The sequence below is a fragment of the Arvicanthis niloticus genome, chromosome 5 (assembly GCF_011762505.2).
Source record: "Arvicanthis niloticus isolate mArvNil1 chromosome 5, mArvNil1.pat.X, whole genome shotgun sequence".
In the NCBI taxonomy this organism is placed as follows: domain Eukaryota; kingdom Metazoa; phylum Chordata; class Mammalia; order Rodentia; family Muridae; genus Arvicanthis; species Arvicanthis niloticus.
Genome location: NC_047662.1, coordinates 91,290,961 through 91,312,388, shown reverse-complemented (window position 1 = coordinate 91,312,388; position 21,428 = coordinate 91,290,961). Strand labels below are relative to the sequence as shown.

The following is a 21,428-nucleotide window of genomic DNA, read 5'->3' as shown; positions in this document are numbered from 1 at the left end:
TCTCAAAACTATGTATATATGTGCATATGTCTATAGATGCACACACTTTGAAGTATTTTATCTTTCTAACAGTGTGACATGGGAAACCGATATAGCTGACTTGAAGTCAGTATGTTACAGGGGGCTATTAAGTGAGAATTTTGAGATTTGAGAACATGAAAGCCGATCATGTTAATTTTAGGATTACTTATGGCTATAACTTGTGCTTTATTAACTTGAATTTTAAATTTTCTTTGCAAAGTACAAAACAGACACTTAAATTGATCTCTAGCTTTTTTTCCTTGTCAAGTTGCTACTGAAAAAAATCAGAATTTAAAGCCTGCAGGCATAGAGGGACTCTTTTAGAAGAAACTTCGGAAGGATTTAAAAATTACAGCCTTAAACCCATGACTAGGGAGCTTGCACTCATAGATGTAAAGACTGCTCGGCACGCCACAGCCGCTAAGCAAAGGTGCTTTGGATCCAGTCAGTGTAGACAATGTATTGATAAAAACAAGCCAGAGCTGGGCCCGTGATATAGGCCTATAATCCCAAATACTTAAGAGGCTGAGGCAGGAGGATCTCAACTTCAAGGCCTGAGCTAAATAACAAGTTTGAGGCTAGCCTGGGCAACTCAGTCAACCCTGTCCTGGAGATATGGCTCAATGGAGATAAGAAGAATTTTATATGCACACCTACTCAACTGCTAATGTTTGTTTTAAATGTATATTTTTGGGTATAGACTCATTCTTTCAGGGCTAAAACATACTATTAAAAAAAAAAAAAAAAACAGTTAGAAAGTCCTGGGTGTGGAAATGAGATTGCTTTGTTCCTGCATAATTGTGAGTGGATGTGGGTGTAGCTCATATCACAACCCTGTACCCCAATCTGTGGTCCTGCTCTATTGGCCAACATTTGTTATTCATTCATTCATTCATTCATTCATTCATTTTGAACTATTAACAAGAGTCTCACTTTGTAGCTCTGGCTGGCTTAGAACTTAGAAAGATTATCCTACCTGTGCCTCACGAGTACTGGAATTAAAAGTGTGTACCACAATTCCTAGCCCTCATTTAAATATATGTGTAGGTGTGGATAGGTGCCCGCAGAGGTCAGAAGACCATGTCCGGTTCTCTGGAGCTGGAGTGAGCACCCTGATGTGAGTGAGTGTGGTCCTCCTTTTCAGCCTCCGTTTATGTCTTCTCATTCCCTCCTCCTAGGAACATAGCATCCTACTGGGACAGAGCAGCAGGGACTTGGGTTCAAACAAGTCATGGCTTCTCAACTTGAATTTGAAACATTCTGTTGGGAAATAGAAAAGTGCACGTCAGTCACATTGATTTCCAGCTCTTTCAGTCTTGTTAGGCTGCTACTGAAAATCAAAGTGTAAAGTCTGTAGACATGAAATTAAAAGAGACTGTTTTCAGTGATGCTCAGTGAGAAAAACCTAAAATTTATAGTCTGTGGGGGACTTTGTCTGTTGTTCTTCTTACCAGCTGGAATAGGTCTCTTACGCTGTGTATAAATCATTTCTCCATGAATAAATAGAAATGTGCATTCCTTTTTTTTTTTAAGTTAGGGTTTCCATTGCTCTAAAAAGACACCATGACCAAAGTGTCACTCTTATATAGGGAAACATTTGAGTCAGGCTTACAGTTTCAGAGGTTTAGTGCATTATCGTGGCAGGAAGCATGGCAGTGTGCAAGTGGTGCTTGAGGAGGAGCTGAGAGTTCTACATCGTGACCTTGCTGTACACAGGGTGTAGCTTGAGCATATATAAGACCTCAGAGCCTGCCCCCAAAATGACATACTTCCTCCACAAGGCCACACCTACTCCAGTAAGGTCACACCTCCTGATAGTGCCACTCCCTATGTACCAAGGATTCAAACACATGAGTCTGTGGGGACCAAATTTATTCAAACCACCACAATTCACATTGACAAAATTGTTTCAGGGCTTAAGGTAATAGATGTTAAATGTCCACTTTTGTTCTTGGTACCCTGCTTGAGAAGTAAGTATTCTCTCTCCCTACTTCTAGATCCCTTCCATTTGCCCAGACCTTCCTGGGTACTCAGAGGTGTACAGCTGATGGAGACGGTACCCAGCTTAGCAAAAGCAACTGCAAACTACTTTTCAGCAAAATGCTAATACACCATAAAAGTCAGATGGCCTAGGAACTTTGGGGTTTTGAAAGAAAATGGCCAGAAAAGGCAACAGTTTACCCAGATTCATACCTCTGTTGAATGAAATGCCAAGTGGAGTAGCAATATGGGGAATAGCCACCCTGAATGCTTCTAGTCTCTCGGTTTGCTTACTCACTTAGGTTTCTCTTGATACCAGAATGGGTCTGGGTGCCAGGCAGTTAATAACATAATACCGAGGTGAGACATGAATAATCGAAAAACAGTATTCCTATTCTTATTTTCAAGTGGAAGATTGGTGGATGGATTCATTTACAAATCACTTCCTGTGTCCGACCAGCATCCTGTTTCTCATATGTATTATTTCACCATTGAACCCTCACAAAGCCTGTGCAAATTTTGCCCCTAATTTGTAGATGAAGGAAATGGGAGATGAGAGAAAGTAAGTTACCCGAGACCACACAGTAATTGCTGTGAGTCAGAGTTTGAGCTTGGATCTTACAGGATCTCCGTGGCAGTTGCTGCTGTTTCTAAAGTGTATAAAAATGAAAGGAGAGAGAAAATGAAATATACAAAGAGTACTTTATATAACTGCTAGATTCTTCTTGACTTATTTTCTGCTTTTTATACACTGCAGAAATCTTTCTAGAATCCTTTATTGTTATTCTTTTCTCAGAACTTCAAGCTAGAAATCATGTGTGGTTGTTTACTTTTAGCTGGGGCTCTGAAGTAGCAATTGAGATGCCGATCTCTGCCTCCTGGAATAAAGGCCCATGGCCAGGTTATCAAGCACTGTTTGTCATGCACTAGGGACCTCCGTCACTGTGGCAGTCAGGTCTCAGAAAGGAGATGGGCAGTGTGCTTGCCTAAGTAATACACACTTTACTATAAGTGGCTCAGTTTTAAAAGTATCATTAAAAGACTTGTTACAAATAGATTTTGTTCTTGTAGGCTACTATTTCAGTAATATGAAATGCCAGGCATTAGTCTGTGGCTTGAAAAAGAGAGAAACTTACAATAAAGAGAAATCTTTACGTGTGCCCTTTTCATTAAGTAAAGAGTATATCATATAGGCTAGACAATAGTACAGACATGATCTCATATACCAGGGTCTCAGAAGTGTTTTTTCAGGGGATGTGAAATGAGATAATTCATTATGTTAGTAAGACTTAAGTGGTAAAGTAAAACACAAGCATTTCAATGTAAAAAGCACTCAAGATAAAAGAATTCTGTGAGAGTAAACTGACTGAATGCATCTTATCCAGGTATGAACTTGTCAAAAAATAAATTTAATTGTTAAAAATCTTAAATAAATTAAACTTTAAAATAAAAGAAAAGCTGGACAGTGTTGGTGCAGGCCTTAAATCCCACCACTTTGGGAGGCAGAGGCAGGTGGTTCTCTGAGTTTGAACTGGTCTACAAAGTGAGCTCCAGGACAGCCGGAACAGTGCAGAAAAACTCTCTCAAAAAAAAAAAAAAATAAAAAAAAAATAAAAAAAGGAAAGGAAAAATGCAAAACTGAATATGGTGACTTATAAATAACCTATAATTTCAGCACTGGGGAAGTTGAGACCAGAGGATTGCTGTGAGTTTAAGGGTAGCCTAGACTACAGAATAAGACTGTGTGTCAGAAACTGCAACAGGAAAATTCAAGGGGCTAAAAATATAGTTAAATCCAAGAATATAGTAGAATCCATAGCATAGGTCCTGAGTTCAGTAGGAAGGGCAGGGGGTGGGGGGAAGAAGCAAGAAAGGAAGAGGGAGGGGGAGAAAGGGAAGTGAAGGAAAGCACGAAGGCAGATAGGGAGTCCAGTGCTGTTTTACTTCACAGATGCATATTTAATTTTATTTTTAAATAATGGGTCCATAAATTCTTTTCTATTTGTCTTTTATTTGTCTTAGTTCAGAGCAGATTGTGACCATTTTGATTATAGACAATGCAAGTAACCAGTTTTTGGTATTTTTATACTTTAAAATTTAGAGCTACCAAGTATTTTTTAACTAATATACAGTAAGTTATAAGGATAAAAAGTATAAAAGGATACTGTTGTTTTACCCCAGTTCTTCAAGTGTTGGCCAAGTGACAGTTGGAGCAGGCCCGGCTTAGCATTTCTTCCCAAGTAGATAGGAAGGATTAGGATTTCAAAAGTACAGCCCTTCCCTTTTCAGGATGCTCTCTTCATTCTGACTTCATAAGGAAGCAAACATTGACGATACTGCCTGTGCTGGCTCTGAGAATTGGATTACTGTCTGATGGGCCAGCTCTTGGGTGACGGTGGTGATGCTGGCGACCTGAAGAGACATACAGACCAAAACGGAGAAGACAGTGGCTAGCGACTGCAGTGTCGGGAGAATTGGGGCTTTAATTGTATCTGAAAGGAAACAAGAAAAGAGTAGGCAGGGCCAATGGAGAAGGATGTAAGGCGGGTCCCTTTCAGGTTAAAGGTGGGGTCAAAGGAGTTTAGCCAAAGCTGAGTCAAAGATGACAGGCAGCACACACAGATGGTAGAAATGCAGGTGACTGTAGGCCAGAGAAGATTTGGCCATTGAAGATGCAGAGCCAGGCGTGTGTGTGTGTGTGTGTGTGTGTGTGTCTGTCTGTGTGTCTGTGTGTCTGTGTGTGTCTGGATATATGGCTAGACAGAAATACTGACTTGACAGAAAAGACATCTCTCTAGACAACATTAGGAAAAAACATAATAAACTGCCAGTTATAACAGTATCAGTTTAATGACTTTTGCCCCAAATCAGCCTCTGTTGACTTAGATTTATAGCTGATTCATTTTAATTCTTGTAGCATTCCTAACTACATCTGTTTCACTTAAAAGTATTATATAATTTAATATCTTTTCTCATTTTAATGATATAATGCTGTTCAAGAAACAATTGCTTAGAAAGTTCTAGCTTTCTGCAATTTAAAATAAAATGTTAGGAATTTGGCATTGACTCTAGGGAGCTCATTTAATGCCATTTTGGAAGTGTATACATACAGGTATACAGATAATGGGTTTTTAAAAAGATGAATATTCATGTTATATTGTTACATCATTTTTGGTTACATTTTACTGAAACATACCTAAGGTAAGGCTTCATTTTTAAAATTACTTTGTTTTTGTAAAGTCTGGTAGTGTGGATGATGCTGTTTATTACCTCTAGTGTTCATTTAACAGCATTTAATAGAAACAGATACATAGTTCATTATTCTGATTTCAAAAATATTTTTTTGAGGAAGGAAACAAAGATAGTATTTTGCTTTAGGTCAGTTATTGTTTTCCCAAGATTAGAAGCCTTGAAGTTTGATGTCTAACCGTATAATTTTACCCACTATTTAGATCAATATTTAAGATTAAGGACAAAACAAAACAGGTCTCCAGTCCAGTCTAGTATATTAGACCTGCCACTTGTCACAAACAGCTCTAATCATGTTAGGTTTATGTTAGGATGGCCAGATTTTAACATAGTTTATACATTTGTGTTTATACATATGTATTTATATGTATGAGCTCTCCTGAAAGAGTAGTGTTCTGTGGTTCACAGTGTTATCATTGGTCAGATATGTGTATATGTACTATAGTTTCAGAAGTTGAAGCAGATCCATGTTATTACAAGCCGGATTCAAGTCATGCCTCATACATACCCATGTTCTCTCACAAGTCACAGCTATAGTACATGGAATAAAATGATTAAACCATTGTTTTCTTTTTTTCTAGACACATGCCATATATATATGATGCGTGTATATTATATTGTCATATACATAACATATAAAAAGTAAAGAAATTTGCTGGAATCTAGTTGAGTGGTAGAGCAGTTGTCTAGCGTGCCTGAGACCCTCCCTGGGTGCACAATGCAACACTGAAAAAGGAAAGAAAGCAGTCCAGAATTCCATGACCCTATCAAGTCATATATTTTTCACTTTTTAGTAGAGTATTTTGTTGTTCCCATATTTGTGTGTAATCTTTTAAACAGAGATATCACCACTACCTTATATGTAATTTCCCATGTATTTCTGTGTTATAAAGATTTCTGTAGATTAGTAATAATGGCTGTTTTAAGTTGTTGTCTGTTAATGTCTTGGCATGCTTTTGTTTTAATGAGGGTATATAAGCTTGTGCCCTAAACACCTTTATTAATATGAGGTTTCCTATGATGATTTGAAAGAGGAAACATCCTATTAATGGTGGCCCATTTTATGTAAAAAGCATGTGTGTGTGTTTACTTTTAAGTTGCTTTTGGCAAAAGTTCATTTTCCACTGAATGCAATACATGCTTGTAAGCTTCGCCATCTGCCTCTGGTAGATATGCAGAGCCGAGACTCACGTGCTTGCTTTGCTCCTGGTAGTACTCCATGCGTATGCGTATGTGTATGTGTGTATTTCTCTTCGGAAGGGGAGGGTAATGTCTTCTGTTGGAATGCGCACTCCACCCTCTCTGATAAGCTTCTGGTAAGATTGGCATCCGTAGGCACAGTGGTCATCTTCATAGCCCAGCACTTGGCTCCCATAACGAGCGCGCAGGGTGGAGTGTATCGCAGCCATATTCACCTCTCATTTGTGTGTTTGATGTGGCATTTATATTACGTAGGAGTAATTTTTTTTCTGATTTTTTTTTTCTTGTGTCACCAGTGCACCTATTCCATTCTTCCATCGCTGTGCTCCTGTGAACATTTCCTGCTATGCCAAGTTTGCAGAGGCCCTGATCACCTTTGTCAGTGACAATAGTGTCTTACACAGGCTGATTAGTGGAGTAATGACCAGCAAAGAAATTATATTGGGACTTTGCTTGTTATCACTAGGTAATTGTTTTTCTCATTATTAGCTGTTTCATAATACTGCAGAAGGCTGTTCTGTCTTTAGCCAAAATATACGTACGATTGGAGATACGTGTATAATGTTTGATGCCCATGGCCAAAATAACTGTTTCAGATTACATATACTTATAAATATATACATAAACGTAGGTATGGCATATATCTGAAACTCTCGTTCCTTTTTTTCTTTGATTAAAGACTTGTTTCCCCACACTTGGTTACTAAGTCACGGTTGATTATCTTTAATAATAGCAGGAGGCTTCTTTTGATGATTCAACAGTCCTCTTGTTTTTAGATATCATTCCAGAGGTATATTTATACATAAAAGAGACTATTCTATATAGAGAGAATATATGAGTCTTACATATTCTAAGAGCATAGGTTACTTTTGATGTATGTAATTTTACATTTTTGCTATAGTTCATATAGTATTATTGCCTTGCTGGGAAAACTAGGAAATCTCCACTGGTTAGCTACAGAGTTACTTAGTCAATAATTAGATTCTAAAAATTAATTTTACTTTAAAAATAAAAAAATCTACATTATTCTAAAACTATAGAATTGTATATCAGAGTTTATAAGACTTCTTACTTGGGAGATATAAGCTAATAGGAATCAAACAACTATTTCATTGCATAAGTCAAATTGGTATTTATGTATGTTTAATAGCAGTCGTGTTCATTGAGAAGATATAAGTTGTATTCCCACCTTTCTTACCATTAGACAGTGTTTTCTTTTTACCTAGTGGTACTTGATTCAATTAAAGTAATACTATCCACATGAAATTATAGTTCTGTGATATGTGAAAGACTCACATCTGTTTTTTCATTTCTGCACATTTACTGTTAAAGTTACTTTAAAATCCCTATACAGACCTAACCATTTATTTAGCTTTGCAAATGGCCTAAAGAAATGGGACAATTTTATATGAAAACCACTTGGTTTTCTGAAATAGTTGATTGTTTAACCAAAACAACATATACACACTTTAAGAATAATAATGTGAATTCATTGGACTTCACTTTTATTAGAATATTTCTTTCCTGAGGCATAAGAAAATAATATAAATCCAACATATCTTTGTTTATTTCTTTGTGGAATGGGCTTTCAGATCATTAAATGTTTATAAAGTATTATCAGGACTATATTTCTCACACAATGATTAAGTGCCCCCCTTTCAAGCATTTTGATTACAGTTTTTGGCACATTGGCATTTAGCTTGGGATAGGTAAGGGAGTTGGCTAAGTAACTCAACCTAATCTTTGCTCATTTCTGAGGAAAAGCTTTGCAGTGAGTTGAGAAATGAGGTCAGTGGGGATTTGGCTTTAACAGGTTTAAGGATATTATATAGTGGGCTCATACCCTCTCTGAGTTGTAGGGTTAAATGTAAAATATTAGGCAATTGTTAAAATACCATCTGGTTTGTTGAATTTGAGAAGTTTGTCCTGAGACAATACAGGCTACTCAGGGCAATAATTGATCTGCAGCCTTGCTATGTTTTTTATGTGTTTTTGTTTTGGTCACCAACATGACATGTCATGCTCTACACCTCTTGTGTTGATGTCTGTGTGCATGCCTGATGTCTCCCTGTTGATGACTCCACAGCAGCCCTGGTTGCTGTGCAGTCAGCATTTGCATTAGCATGTATCCTTTTCTGCAGGTTATAACCCACGCAGTTAGGACCTTTGGTTTTCAGAGATGCTATTAAGTGTGTGAATCGTAATTTCAAAAGCAGCCCATCCCTTTTTAGAATCGTGGTCATGAACTAAGTCAATAGCATCGAATTATTCCTGTAGAAAAAAGCAACCCTTGTAAGTCTTTCTCTTTGTATTCTCTTGTGGTTTTCAAATGATATTCTCTGTGTTCTTTGTTTCCCCCACAGTTCTGTCCATGATTTTGATGGTGATTATCAGGTATATCTCCAGAGTGCTAGTGTGGATCCTAACAATTCTGGTCATACTGGGTTCACTAGGTAAGTGATTTCCTTCTTTGTTTTCATGGTACCTAATTAATTTCAGGGTAGAAATTGAAATAAAAAGAAGAAAATGAAAATTTTGTTTTCTCGTGCTATTTCTTCTTCAGAACGAGTGTTTATTTTTGCCTTGGGAGTATCATAATTATAGCCTCATTCCCTCATTTCACTCTGGTTAGCACTTGAAGCACATACCCTTTTCTCTGCACATGCATACGAGCACGCAGCATTTAGTTAACATTTTGAGCTCCGTTGCCTGTCTCTCCACTTACGCCTGTAATCCGGCTAGTGCTCGTCCTTCTGCTGTTCACACCTGCTTTCATGTTTCCTTCTCTCTAGCGTTTCTACATACACTATTTTCTGACAGTCTTCATTGTATCTAAGAGATTTCTACTTGTACAGTTGGTAACCTGTGTTTATTTGTAAGATATGGTCAATCCTGTGATGGTTAAAGGCAGAGATGATACGTGTTGTTCCCTTGCCTTTTCAGAGTTTGCATTTTCCTACCTTCCTGCATTACAGGCTTCCTTCTGTCCACTCATGCTTCTTATCCTTGTCAAGTAATCATAGCTTTTACATTCAAGTTACTATTACATTCAAAATATTGTTTTTACATAGTGTGCCTTAAGAATTCATTTAGCCTTGTCTTGAAAGGCCTCCAACTTACATTTACATTTAAGGTTAGGTTTCTTGGACTAATCTTCTGGATCCTGTGTCTTTTAAGCCTTTCTGAATTGCCTTTGTATTGACTGAATACACCTTTGTATTGACTGAATTCAGATGATTTATTCATGAGGCACTTACTGAATTCTGTATTTTCCCAGTTCTTGATTATCAAATATTGTCTTTACCTTTGCATGCACATTGTGGATTCCCTGGGTAGAAGCATGTTCAGGTGTGTGCTCCTTCCTGCCTGTGCATCCCTCAGAATCCTCAGATGGCCATATTGCTTTTTTGCCTGATTCATCCCTTAGAGGTTTTTATGTGTTTTCCGGCAGCCCTATAATATAAAGGTTTTAAAATATGAGTCTGTTGCTTATCCTGGCCTGTCTTTGAGGGATGGCTCTTTCCCACCTCTGAAGAGCTGTTTTTGTTTCTATATTTGGTCATTGTTCCTGTCCCAGTGGGTTTTTTTTTCTTCTTCTTAAAGGTGTTAGTTATTCCATGATATCTTACAGTCTTTCTGAACGGTCTTGCTGCTCTCTTCTACACTGGGATGAGTTGGTCAGGCTGACTCTGCTCCCACTTGGTGTTAATTTTCCCACTGTCAGTCCATGTCTGGCAATTACAGGGAGGGCCTGAGACTTGATACTCTGTTCCATTCTCTTGTTCTTTCTCCTCTCCTCTGTGCTTTCCTTTTGCCCGCCAGCCTTTGACTCTGACTCATGTTCAGATATGTAGCTTTAATAATAAACCTAAATTTACCACTTACTTCACATGGTATCTCCTGTTACTTAACTTCCCTAATTTTGCTTTTCTAATTTGTGAAATTAATAATGACCGTTTACTAGTCACACTGGATCAACTGGGTCACAACGGTAGAAGGATCAGCACAGGTGTTAGCCCAGATTCAGAAGCTCCACGCACAGCCCCTACTGTAAACAGCAGCATCCTTAAAGTAGGTGTTGGCACTCCGCTCTCCCCCAGCTTCAGCTCCTCTCTGAACTGTCTCTTCCTGTTTGTAGAGAAGGTGATTGCTTTCGTTTCCCGACATGTTAATCAATTTTCCAAGCAGCCTTCTGGTACCTTGGGACTTCAAAGGGGAAGAAATGTTTCTATATACTTTTAGTTGGTTTGATTTCCACAAGTTTTCATTAGAAGAAAACTCCACAGTTTACTGTTTACCAACAACCATGGTAGGGAACAACGTACAGATGAAGGTTGGCTTAAGTGTAGATCTTAGTCCAGTTTTTTATCTGTCAGACATTATTTATATTACTCTCCCCCAACTCTGCTTTGAATGGTCCTTACTTATTGTAGCCATTAACTCTCTTACAGGGTAGTCTAGTATCCAGCTGTCCCTCCACCCAGGAGCTATCCCTCCACCCATACCTCCTAGCATGTCTTTCTTGCTGACTCACTTTAGGATGGATCAGTGGTCTCTAGGGTTAGAGAAGGAACTCTCCTAGTACTCATGGTCTTCTTTCAGCCTCCTAGACCTTTCTCTGGAATGCTTTTTCCTTAGGTAGTTTTAGAAGTTGATCTTTCTCAGATGTTACTGTCTTGCCCAGACACATCATCTCAGTGAGGCCTTGCTTATCAGTGTTAAAACCTGCAGCACCTTCCTAAGCCTAGTACTGTCCTGTCTAGATTTTTCCCCTTAGATTTCACATTCTCCTGTGAATTGCTTCTGATAGTTTTTATTTCCTCATTGCTATATAAGCCTAGTAAGCAGAGAGGGTGGGGACCTGTTTACTACCCTGTTCCTGGTGGATAGGTGCTAAATAAATTCATTGGGTGGGAATCCAGGTATATACGGAGGTAGATTTGCCTTGTTCTCCAGTCTTTTTATGTCTGAGCTAGTATTAAAGATAAACGTTCTTTAGCCCCAGAACCCAGTGCATTCAGAGGTTTCCTACTTGTTCCCCCCTTTGGTGAGAACTACTCTTTCATATGCTCTGTCTATTATCCATTTATTTAATCTCTGTTCAAATATTTAATCAGTTGCATGGCTGTGCTAAGCCTTGTTGTTACCAGTTTCTCTTGAAGGTATCTGTTGTTACTGGCTCTGACATCAGCTTCATAGTCAATGATGAATATATTGAGAAAGTCTAATTGATACACTGGAGAATTCGTAGACACTTTGTGAAAGTATCTTCCTTCTTATGGTACCAAAGAGTTGTAACTACATGCTTTCTAGTTAAGTGGATTGTCACTGTGTCCCAAATGGTGATAAAAGTGTAGGTCCAGAAAGTTAAGCATATATGTCACATATTTTCTTGTACTGATATTTGTAAAACCAATTGTTATATATCTCCAGGTGGCACGGGTGTACTATGGTGGCTGTATGCAAAGCAAAGACGGTCCCCCAAAGAAACAGTTATTCCTGAGCAGCTTCAGATAGCTGAAGACAATCTGCGGGCACTCCTCATCTATGCCATTTCAGCTACAGTGTTCACTGTGAGTAGGGACGCAAGCGGAGATCTCAGTGTCGTGTGCATGTGATCCTAAGTGGAATGGAAACTCACTCTGTCCTTTGTACTGCTTCCCCATAGTGTGCTTCCAGTTCAGAGGCTGGTAGAGGCTTCTCTAACAAATGAGTATTCTTTGATGCAAACAGTTCATTCTGCCCTGTGTGCTTTTTGAGATAATTTTCCCTTGGGATGTTTATATTGTCATTTGCTAATAACATATCTCTTATTGTCATAATACAATTATATTTTAGGAAACAGTTCTCCATAATGCTGAATAATATATTAATAAATAAATAAATATAAGATATTGTTCCTCTCACTTGTCCATTCGTTATTTTCTCTTTTATCAAAGACTTGCCTTTTAAAAATATATGTAGTATTGAAAATATTAGTGAGATACACTCTACTTAGACATGTTTGTTACACAGTGAAAATCTTACTGACTACAGTTAAATGAGGAATGAGCTCAAGCTTTTTTTGAGCCTCCGTAAGACTAATAATAGCAACAAAGGCACTAAAACTATTGGCTCCAAAGATATTGGTTAAGCGTGCTTCTTTTCTCTATGCTAGCTTCAAGAGAAGAGGGGTGGAGATTGTGAGTAGCAAATGGTTATTCTGCCACAGGTCCCACCTAAGGAGTTTCAGTCAACACAGGAGATGAAATACAAAGTACCACTTCCCTTGCTTTGAGGTGGTGGCATATAGCTCTCCCAGTGATAGGCATGTCTATGCAAATGAAGAGTCTCGTCCTGCCTGACAACACATTTGAGTGGTAATTAGTGGGGAACGGGAAGGTCTTAATACACTGAGGAAGTTACATTAGAGATGTGCACTGCTCTACAGTTTGGATTTCACTGCTTAGAGACACAATGCTCTCCTTTCTCCCCTCCTCAGGTCATTCTCTTCCTGATCATGCTGGTTATGCGCAAGAGGGTCGCTCTCACCATCGCCTTGTTCCATGTGGCTGGCAAGGTCTTCATACACCTGCCTCTGTTAGTCTTCCAGCCCTTCTGGACTTTTTTTGCTCTTGTCTTATTTTGGGCATACTGGATAATGACTCTTCTCTTCCTTGGCACTACTGGTAAGGAGAGAAATGCAGTTTCTTCCTCTTCTTTATGAATCTAATTTGCACCCGTGTATTTTAAGTCATCAGAGAGGGTTGGGGTCGTAGCTCAATATAGAATGCTTGCCTACATGAGTGAGGGCCTGCTGATCCCTAGTACACACCACACACACACACACACACACGCACATGCACATGCACACACGCACAAAGAGAGAGAGAGAGAGACAGAGACAGAGAGAGAGAGAGACAGAGAGAGAGAGACAGAGACATACCAGGGAGATGCAATTCTTTATATATTTGTTGACAAAGATCCAGTAGCCATCAAAACTTAACAAGAAGGGTCAACAATGACTCATTCCCACTTCATGACTTTTGGATCTAGACCAGCTAAGCCTTAAATCTGCTTAATTTTGAAAGCGTCATGGATTTGAAGTGAATTTTCAATTTATTCAGATATTTGGATCCATTTTGAAATGAATTAATAAATTCATAGCCACTTGCCTTGCTTCACAGTCCAGAGTCATCCTGGACTATAATTCTGTAGGCAGTCTCTTGAGTTCCTGGTAGTGGGACTCAGGTGTAACTGTGAGGTGAGGGTAATGATAGTGACCTTGTGCGAAGCATCCCTGTCCAGTCAGCTCATAATCTGTAAAGGAACAGGACGTTTATTTCTATGCTTAGAGAATAGTTTATATCTATAATTACTGGATAAATAAAACCCTGAAAAGAAAGGAAGGACAGAAAGAGGGAAGGATGGATGGATGACGGGAGAAAGAAATAAACCACTTCCATGTTTTAACATTCAGGCTCAAATAACTGATGATGGAATTAGAACTATTTTTAAATAGATTAGATTAAACACTTTTGTTGAGCCTTAGAAGAGACCAAAATGTGTAATTGTGTAATGTTTAATTTTACAACTTTTTAAAGTTATAACAATTGCATCCTTTAATGAAACAGCACTGAGAGCTGGCACATTTATCCCTGTGTCGCAGGGAGTGGCATGTGTCACAGGAAATCCTGCTGCTCCCTTACGTTCAGTAGCCAAGTGTCTTGGTTTCTGCTTTATGTGATGCTTTTTTGCTTCCTTGACATTTTCCCAGGCAGTGCTGTTCAAAACGAACAAGGTTTCGTGGAGTACAAAATCTCTGGGCCTTTGCAGTACATGTGGTGGTACCACGTGGTTGGCCTGATTTGGATCAGTGAGTTCATTCTTGCCTGTCAGCAGATGACTGTAGCAGGAGCTGTGGTAACGTACTACTTTACTAGGTGAGACTTCTTCCTGTTAGAAAACCCCAGTTCATTCAGGTAGCCATGGCTACAGGGGAAGAAAGTAGAGGTTAAAGCTGCAACTGTCTCATTTCCAGGTTGTTTTGTTTTTAAGAGGGAATTGGAAAGGGTGTGACAGATGTACAGTTGACAGCTCTGTGGGTTGGTTACTCCTTCTCTCGCACTTGGCTGTAATTGCCTTAAAACCAGCGCAGCAGACTCTGATGGGACCTAAGGACCTGTAAGGAAGTAAACTTTGTTGAGTGTCAGGTCTAAGAGTCTATTAGAAGGCAAGCCTCGTTTGTTTCTCTCAGAAGAACTGTTGTGAGACCCCTTTGCAGACTTGCGGACTGAGACCTAAAGGAATAAGCTCTACAGTGTCTGTTCTCCTGAGCTACTGGCTGTAGAGTTTGTGCTTATTTTGTTTTTGAGACAGGATCTTTTTGTGTAGTGCTGGCTGTCTTACTCTAGGCTGGCCTCAAACTCACAGAGATCTGCCTGCCTCTGCCTGTGCTACCATCCCACCTGGCCAGCTGTAGACTTGCTTTGTAAAATTTCATTTTCTGATGATACAATTTATTTCTTGAATAGTCATTAATAAGAACTTTCAAAACCAGTTTGACCTAAAGTCACAGAGCCTAAAAGCTGCTCTGTTGGTGCTGTAGAGAACAAAGCTGATTTTGAAACATTTTTACCACATTTCTAATGGTTGCTTTGACAGTTTGTCCTAAAGCTAGGTAATATTGCTGAGACTTTTCTTTACACTGCAGTAGATTCCAGGCCATAAATATTTATGTTTGCTTCCTGTTCTAGACTTTGTTTTAATTATCTTTTTGATCATTTTTAAAACAGGGATAAACGGAATTTGCCTTTTACACCTATTCTGGCATCAGTGAACCGCCTTATTCGTTACCACCTCGGGACTGTGGCGAAAGGATCCTTCATTATCACCCTAGTCAAAATCCCCAGGATGATCCTTATGTATATCCACAGTCAGCTCAAAGGGAAGGTAAGGGCCGTGTGCCTAGCCCGGCTCTCTTGCGGGGCACACACCACACCTCGTTTCTGCACATAGTAGGATATAAACTTCTAGACATTTTCTTCAGAGTCTGAACAGTGCAGGATTCAGTTCTTCCTCCTTGTCTCCCGTCTACACATTCCACATGTGCTGAAAAGAAAAATCTGTCTAATAACGAGTCACCAAGTTTATTGAATCAGAAACACTTCTCTACTCCTTTTCTTAAGAATCCATAATAAACTGTACATGATATGGGTGAGGTATGTTCTGACACATGTGTAATTGGCGAATAATCAAGCCTTATACCTTGCAGCACTTACAGTGTCTCTGCTAAGAATGCTCATACTCTCATGTCCAGTGTACTTTCGCTAGCCAAGTGTCCCCAGTAGGAGACAGCAGAAGGCAGAGAGTCTAGCAGTAAGTCTCTAACCTCTGAGCAGAAGCAGGGGAAGTGGCTTTTGACGTTGATCTGGGAAAGGATGTTCTCATTTTTAAACAGAAAGAACAGGCAACAGAAGGGAGCCCAAGGAGTCAAGAAATCTAATTCAGACATCTCATAAAGGGTTACTGTCTAACATGTATGAATTCCCTACTGACTTTAGAAATGATGTGAATTTCAACATAGTCTCTCTCACAGTCTACCTTTTCCTGGAAACTGGCCCTGATTCCCTTACCCAAACGTGTTCTTTTCCTGTTCTGCACCCTCACAACATGCCATCACTAACCACACTCTGACTAACCTTTCGGGGTTTGATGTTTATTTTGCCTTGCTGGTCCTATATGTCTTCTTCTATCATCATATATGCAGTCGTTAGTAAATAAATGTTGTTTTGAAGTGATTTGAAAATAATTCAGCCATTATGTTGGAAGAGGGAAGATGTGGGTCCGGAGGCCTTGAAACTCACATTGTGGCTTTAGAACTTCTGTGTCTAGCATTTGAACGTGTGCTCATGATTATTACATTGTTGCTTCTGTGTTTGTTAATTATTCTGCCTTTTCCTCTCTCAGGAAAACGCTTGTGCACGATGCATGCTGAAATCCTGCATTTGCTGCCTTTGGTGTCTTGAAAAGTGCCTGAGCTACTTAAACCAGGTAACAACACTATGTGTGACCCACTTTCAAATAGACATGTGCCATTCCTTCTTCCAAAATAAATTAATTGAACTTAATTGAAAGAAACTGTATTTTTCTTCTGGTATTATACATCGTTCCTTGACTGAGTGTGCTCAAACTCTGTTTATGTTTTTAAATTAGTGTATTTGCTCACTGACATCATTATTATGTTAATCTTAGTTTTGATATGTGGATAAACATGTCATTGGTTCATCTTTTCACAAAAATAGTCTCTTTTCTCTTAATTTATGGATTTATTTGGTTGGTTGGGGTTTTTTGTTCTTGTTTTTGTTTTGTTTTGTTTGGTGTTGTTTTGTTTTTTTTTTTTCTTTTTTGTTTTGTTTTGTTTTTGTTCTTGCATTATTTAAGTACTGTTTGAAAGCTTTACTTTAGTGGAAATCTGCAGTGGATGCTTAGTCCTTTTTAGACCCCGACTCCTCTGCACAGTCACTGCTTTTGATGGAAATAGCTTGTTTTTTTGTTGTTGTTTTGTTTTGATCAATCTCTCCAATATTGGCCTGAGGAATATTGTTGTTTCTTTTCTGTTTCTGTGTTCATCCACATGTGTGGGCCCTGAGGTCGATGTGTTTGTGTTTCTGTGTGCATCCACATGTGTGGAACACTGAGGTAGATGTGTGTGTGTCTCTGTGTGCATCCACATGTGTGGAGCACTGAGGTAGATGTGTGTATGTCTCTGTGTGCATCCACATGTGTGGAGCACTGAGGTCTATATGTGTATGTCTCTGTGTGCATCCACATGTGTGGAGCACTGAAGAAGATGCCTGATATCTTCCTCTGTCATTGACCACCTGTTTCTTGAGACAGAGTCTCTTCTCTGAACCTGGAGCTTGCTGATTTAGTTAGCCTTGCTGGCCATCAAGCCTTGGGGAGTCTCCTGTCTTCTCAATTCTGGGATTACAAGTGCATGCCGCTGTGCCTAGAGTTTACATGATTTTAAGGACTTAAGTCTTTATACATGGCAAGCACTTTACCGACTGAGCCATTGCCCCGGCCCTAGGAAGTATTACTTCGAAGGCTGATACTCAGGGACACAGGTTAGGCCTCCATCTGTGTTTCTGTATCTAAACAAGTAGAACTTGCTGGAAAGGTATCTTATCATCATTTACATTTTTTGTTGTGTGTGTGTGTATGTGTCTGCATGTGTGTATGTGTGTTTATGTGTGTATGTATATATGTGTATATGTGCGTATGTGTGTATATCTCTGTGTGTGGTGTGTGTGTATGTGTATGAATATGTGTGTATGTATGTGTGGTGTGTGTGTTTATGAGTGTATGTGTGTGTATATGTGTGTATATGTGTATGTGTGGTGTGTATGTGTGTGAATGTGTGTGTCCTGCATAGCTAGCGTGTATGACCCCTGAGCACCTTGCTAGCCCTTCTCATTTCTAGTTTTTGTTTACTTTCCCATTCCCTAACGATCAATTTTAATGTATTGATGCCCTCATTCAACAAGCCAGAGCGAAATTGACTTTCTTACCATTTACCTCTAAGTGATTGACTTTCCCTTCACTTACCCATAGCCCTGTGCCCCCCATGTACTGTATATTCTCCATAAGGTGGTCATTTTTGCACTGGTTTTGGCACTGGTATCAAGCATGCCTGGACTTTGCTTTATCGAGCTAACAGGAGAAAGTGGATATAATGCTTCATTATATTTAATAAGAATATATTCAACATGCTTTTGCAGATCATATTATTATCTGTGGGTGTACAGTGTTTGGAAACTCATTTAAAAATATTAATAACACCCAGAACAACCTGAAAGTTTCTTTAAAATTTGAACTAGGAACAGCTGATACTAAATACTAAAAGTCATTGTCCTTAAATGGTATACTTATATAAGTAGCTTATCCTCAGGGTGACAGGCGTAGACTGCCTCTGTGGTCTCAGTTCCCAGCCCTGTGCCAGAAATCTATCATTGGTAAGCCTTCTTGCAATGGTCCAGCCCTCTGCTGAACTTCAGGTCATGCTTCAGGAAGAACATTAAGGAATTGAAACTGTCTGTCACTTCTTTATCTTAACCTGTAGACTGACAGCTACTTAAAGGCAGAAGTGTTGTTTGCTTTGTCTTTTCAGAGGGTAGCAAAGTGTCTGTTGCACAGGCACAGGTGACCTTCAGGTGCCTTTAGAATGAATTGTTAGTTATGCCTGTACTATGTAGGTTCTAAAACAGCAACTAAGTGAGAGTCAACTCCAATTCAAAAATACCATAATGAAGCCGTGCAGTTGTAGTGAAGGGAGAAAAAACACATTTATGCCAAATAGTCAGTGACCAGTGGAACCAACCCAGTGTTTCTATTATATCTAACATCTTCAGTATGGTTCCATCATTTCAAATAAAGCACCACACATAATCACTGTGACCCAGATGCATGACTGAAACAGCTTAGGAGAGGGAAAAGGGTTTTTTGACTCATGGTTCTGGGGTATGTTAGCTCGTCATGGTAGAGTTGATGGCAGGAGTATATGGTGGACGATCTTAACACAGCAGACCAGGAGACAGAGAGTGAGGCCAGAAGCAGGGACTGAACAGTGACCTTCAGAGGCTTATCCTAAAAACCTACTTCCTCCAGCTAGGCCTTGCCTGTTGAAGGTTCCACAGCCTCTAAAACAGAATCTCCAGCAAGCCTCCAAAACATGAGCCAGTATGGGACCTTTCAAGTGTCAGTGGCTCACTCACTAGTAATTTTGTGATGTTAGTGTTTCTCATACAGGAGTTGTCCAGTTAGGCTCTTCGTTTGTAGACACGATCGCTGAGGTTTCAGGACATGCATTAAAGTAGTAGTAGGTGAGACATGAGCAAAGCTTTGTGGAGAATTTTGGACTGACACTTAGTAATTGTGTTTGGGACAATGGAGTCCAGCTCTGTGGGGACTGATTATTTGTGGTGCTTTATTTGTAATGATGTAACCATACTGAAGATATTAGAGAGCTTCCTACCATGACAGGTAGAGAGCCTCAGGAGCAGTTTTCTACAGCAGAGTGTTTTAAACTTCTTGGAAGATGGTTCAGAGCTTGGTCAGTACCCATTTGTGTGAAGTGTATAAAATGCTAGGAGTCATGGCGGTGCTGAGAACTGACCTCCAGACAACCTTCTCCTGCCCTTTGAAGCACTGAAGTAGAAGAGCATCCAGGGCTAGAGTCTCCTTTCTTAGTGACGTATACATGCTATATAGATGTTTGCTGCTGGAGATGGAGCCATGGTAAAAGTTATCTCCCATCTTCCGGTGTCGCCTCCATGAACAATCAGGGTTCAGATTGTAAAGTTTTCCCTTTCCCTGCTCCTGGAATTGAGCCCATACTTTCAGAGCCCCGTTGAGGTGGTGTGCAGTGGAGAGAATTCAGAGACTGATAGGATGCATTTCTGTCTCAACAGTGTAGCTTTTGTGCAAGCTCAGTGAAGCCTGCAACTCACTTCCCATCCTTAGTAAGTAGAAAAAAAATATATAATAGCTGTCATCACCAGGATTAAATAAGGGTGAAATTTACAGGTAAATTAACCCTTTCCTACTTGGCTCTTTGTGGATATCTGATACATGTCACTTGTTTATTGCCTCAATTTTCTTCTTCGATGATGATGATGATAATTGTATATGTGTGTGAGAGAGACAGGGAGAGACAGAGGAGAGAGAGAATGAGGATGGAGTGCCCACATAAGCATAAAGAGGATATTGGGTCCCTTAGAGGTGCAGTTACAGGTTTCCTTTTTTCTTCTTTGATGAATGCTCTGATATGTCAGGGATTCATTCAGTCCTAGGATCAGTCAGAAATTAGTGTGTCTCCGTCTATGAAGTGCCCATTTAATCATGTACCGAGTCCCTCTTTGCTTTTTATGACATGGATGTTGTATGTAGCCCAGGCTAACCTTGCACTTGCAGTAATTCTTATGCTGCTGCCCTCACGTGCTGGGATTATTAAATCATTTATAGCATACAAGTCTATGATAGGACTCTGTTTTCTCTACTATTAATTTGCCCACTTTTATATCAATACTATAATATTGAATTGTTGTAGTTTGTTATGTGTGTATGTGTGTATGTTAATTTTTCCTAAATCACTTGCTTACTCTCTGAAAGTGTCTTTTGAGTACTTACAGAACACAATGAAATAGTGGTGTTGATTGTAATCCTAGCTAATGAGAACTGCTTACCACACTGCCTGTCACTGTACCTCATGGTTTCCATGAAGAAGTCCCATTTAAAGTTCTGTTTTGCCCAGTGTTCTTCAGAAGGTGTCTGTCCTCTCCTCGAGTTGGCTCATCTGAGCCTTTTGCTGTTTCTCTGAGATTTGCATGTAATCTCTGAAAGCCTGGAGCAGAGCCAGAAAACTCAAGCAATGCCAAGGGGCAGTTGGGGATCTAAGACAACATACAATAGACAGTGTCAGTATTGAGAGCGTGAACTGAAGGGATGCTGTGCCATGTCATGATTGAGCTCTTCCAGTCCATAGCTGTGTGAGTTTGAGACAGTCTCTAGTTTCCCCAGTTTTCTGAGGAAGAAACAAACAAACAAAACACACACACACCAAAATTCTAAATGTTTATATTTTGTCTGCTATTAAAATACTGGCAGTTAACTTAGAAACCACCCCCCCCCCAAAAAAAAAAAAAACCCAACCAAACAAAACCCAAGCGAGCCTGAGTGAATGGTTCTCAAGGCTACGCAGTGGCAGTTATCCCTGGGCCAACAGTGTGTTGCCGCTGCTATGAAGGATTTACAGAGGAGAATTGAAACACCATTTATTATTTATAGAGTAGGTGCTAGAATTATACAGACAAACAGTGACCTGTGACCACTCCTTGTTCATTAGTGCTGGACAGGACACGAAGGTGATGACGCATCCAGCCTTACTGAGTTCCCATTAGGTGCAGAGATTGTTACAAGCAGAACATGTTTTCCTTTGG

At 39.5% G+C, this 21,428-nt stretch overlaps 1 protein-coding gene across 5 annotated transcripts in view; it reads left to right on the top strand.

Moving 5' to 3' along the window:
* Slc44a1 (solute carrier family 44 member 1) overlaps positions 1-21,428 on the top strand; it is a 181,304-nt gene that overhangs the window by 92,628 nt on the left and 67,248 nt on the right. For all 5 annotated transcript variants that reach the window (XM_034501795.2, XM_076934964.1, XM_076934963.1 and 2 more), the window contains exons 6-12: positions 6,747-6,916; positions 8,814-8,903; positions 11,884-12,023; positions 12,932-13,118; positions 14,207-14,372; positions 15,225-15,381; positions 16,399-16,482. In XM_034501795.2, the coding sequence (XP_034357686.1) occupies positions 6,747-6,916; positions 8,814-8,903; positions 11,884-12,023; positions 12,932-13,118; positions 14,207-14,372; positions 15,225-15,381; positions 16,399-16,482 (994 nt within the window). The remainder of the gene's footprint in view (positions 1-6,746; positions 6,917-8,813; positions 8,904-11,883; positions 12,024-12,931; positions 13,119-14,206; positions 14,373-15,224; positions 15,382-16,398; positions 16,483-21,428) is intronic.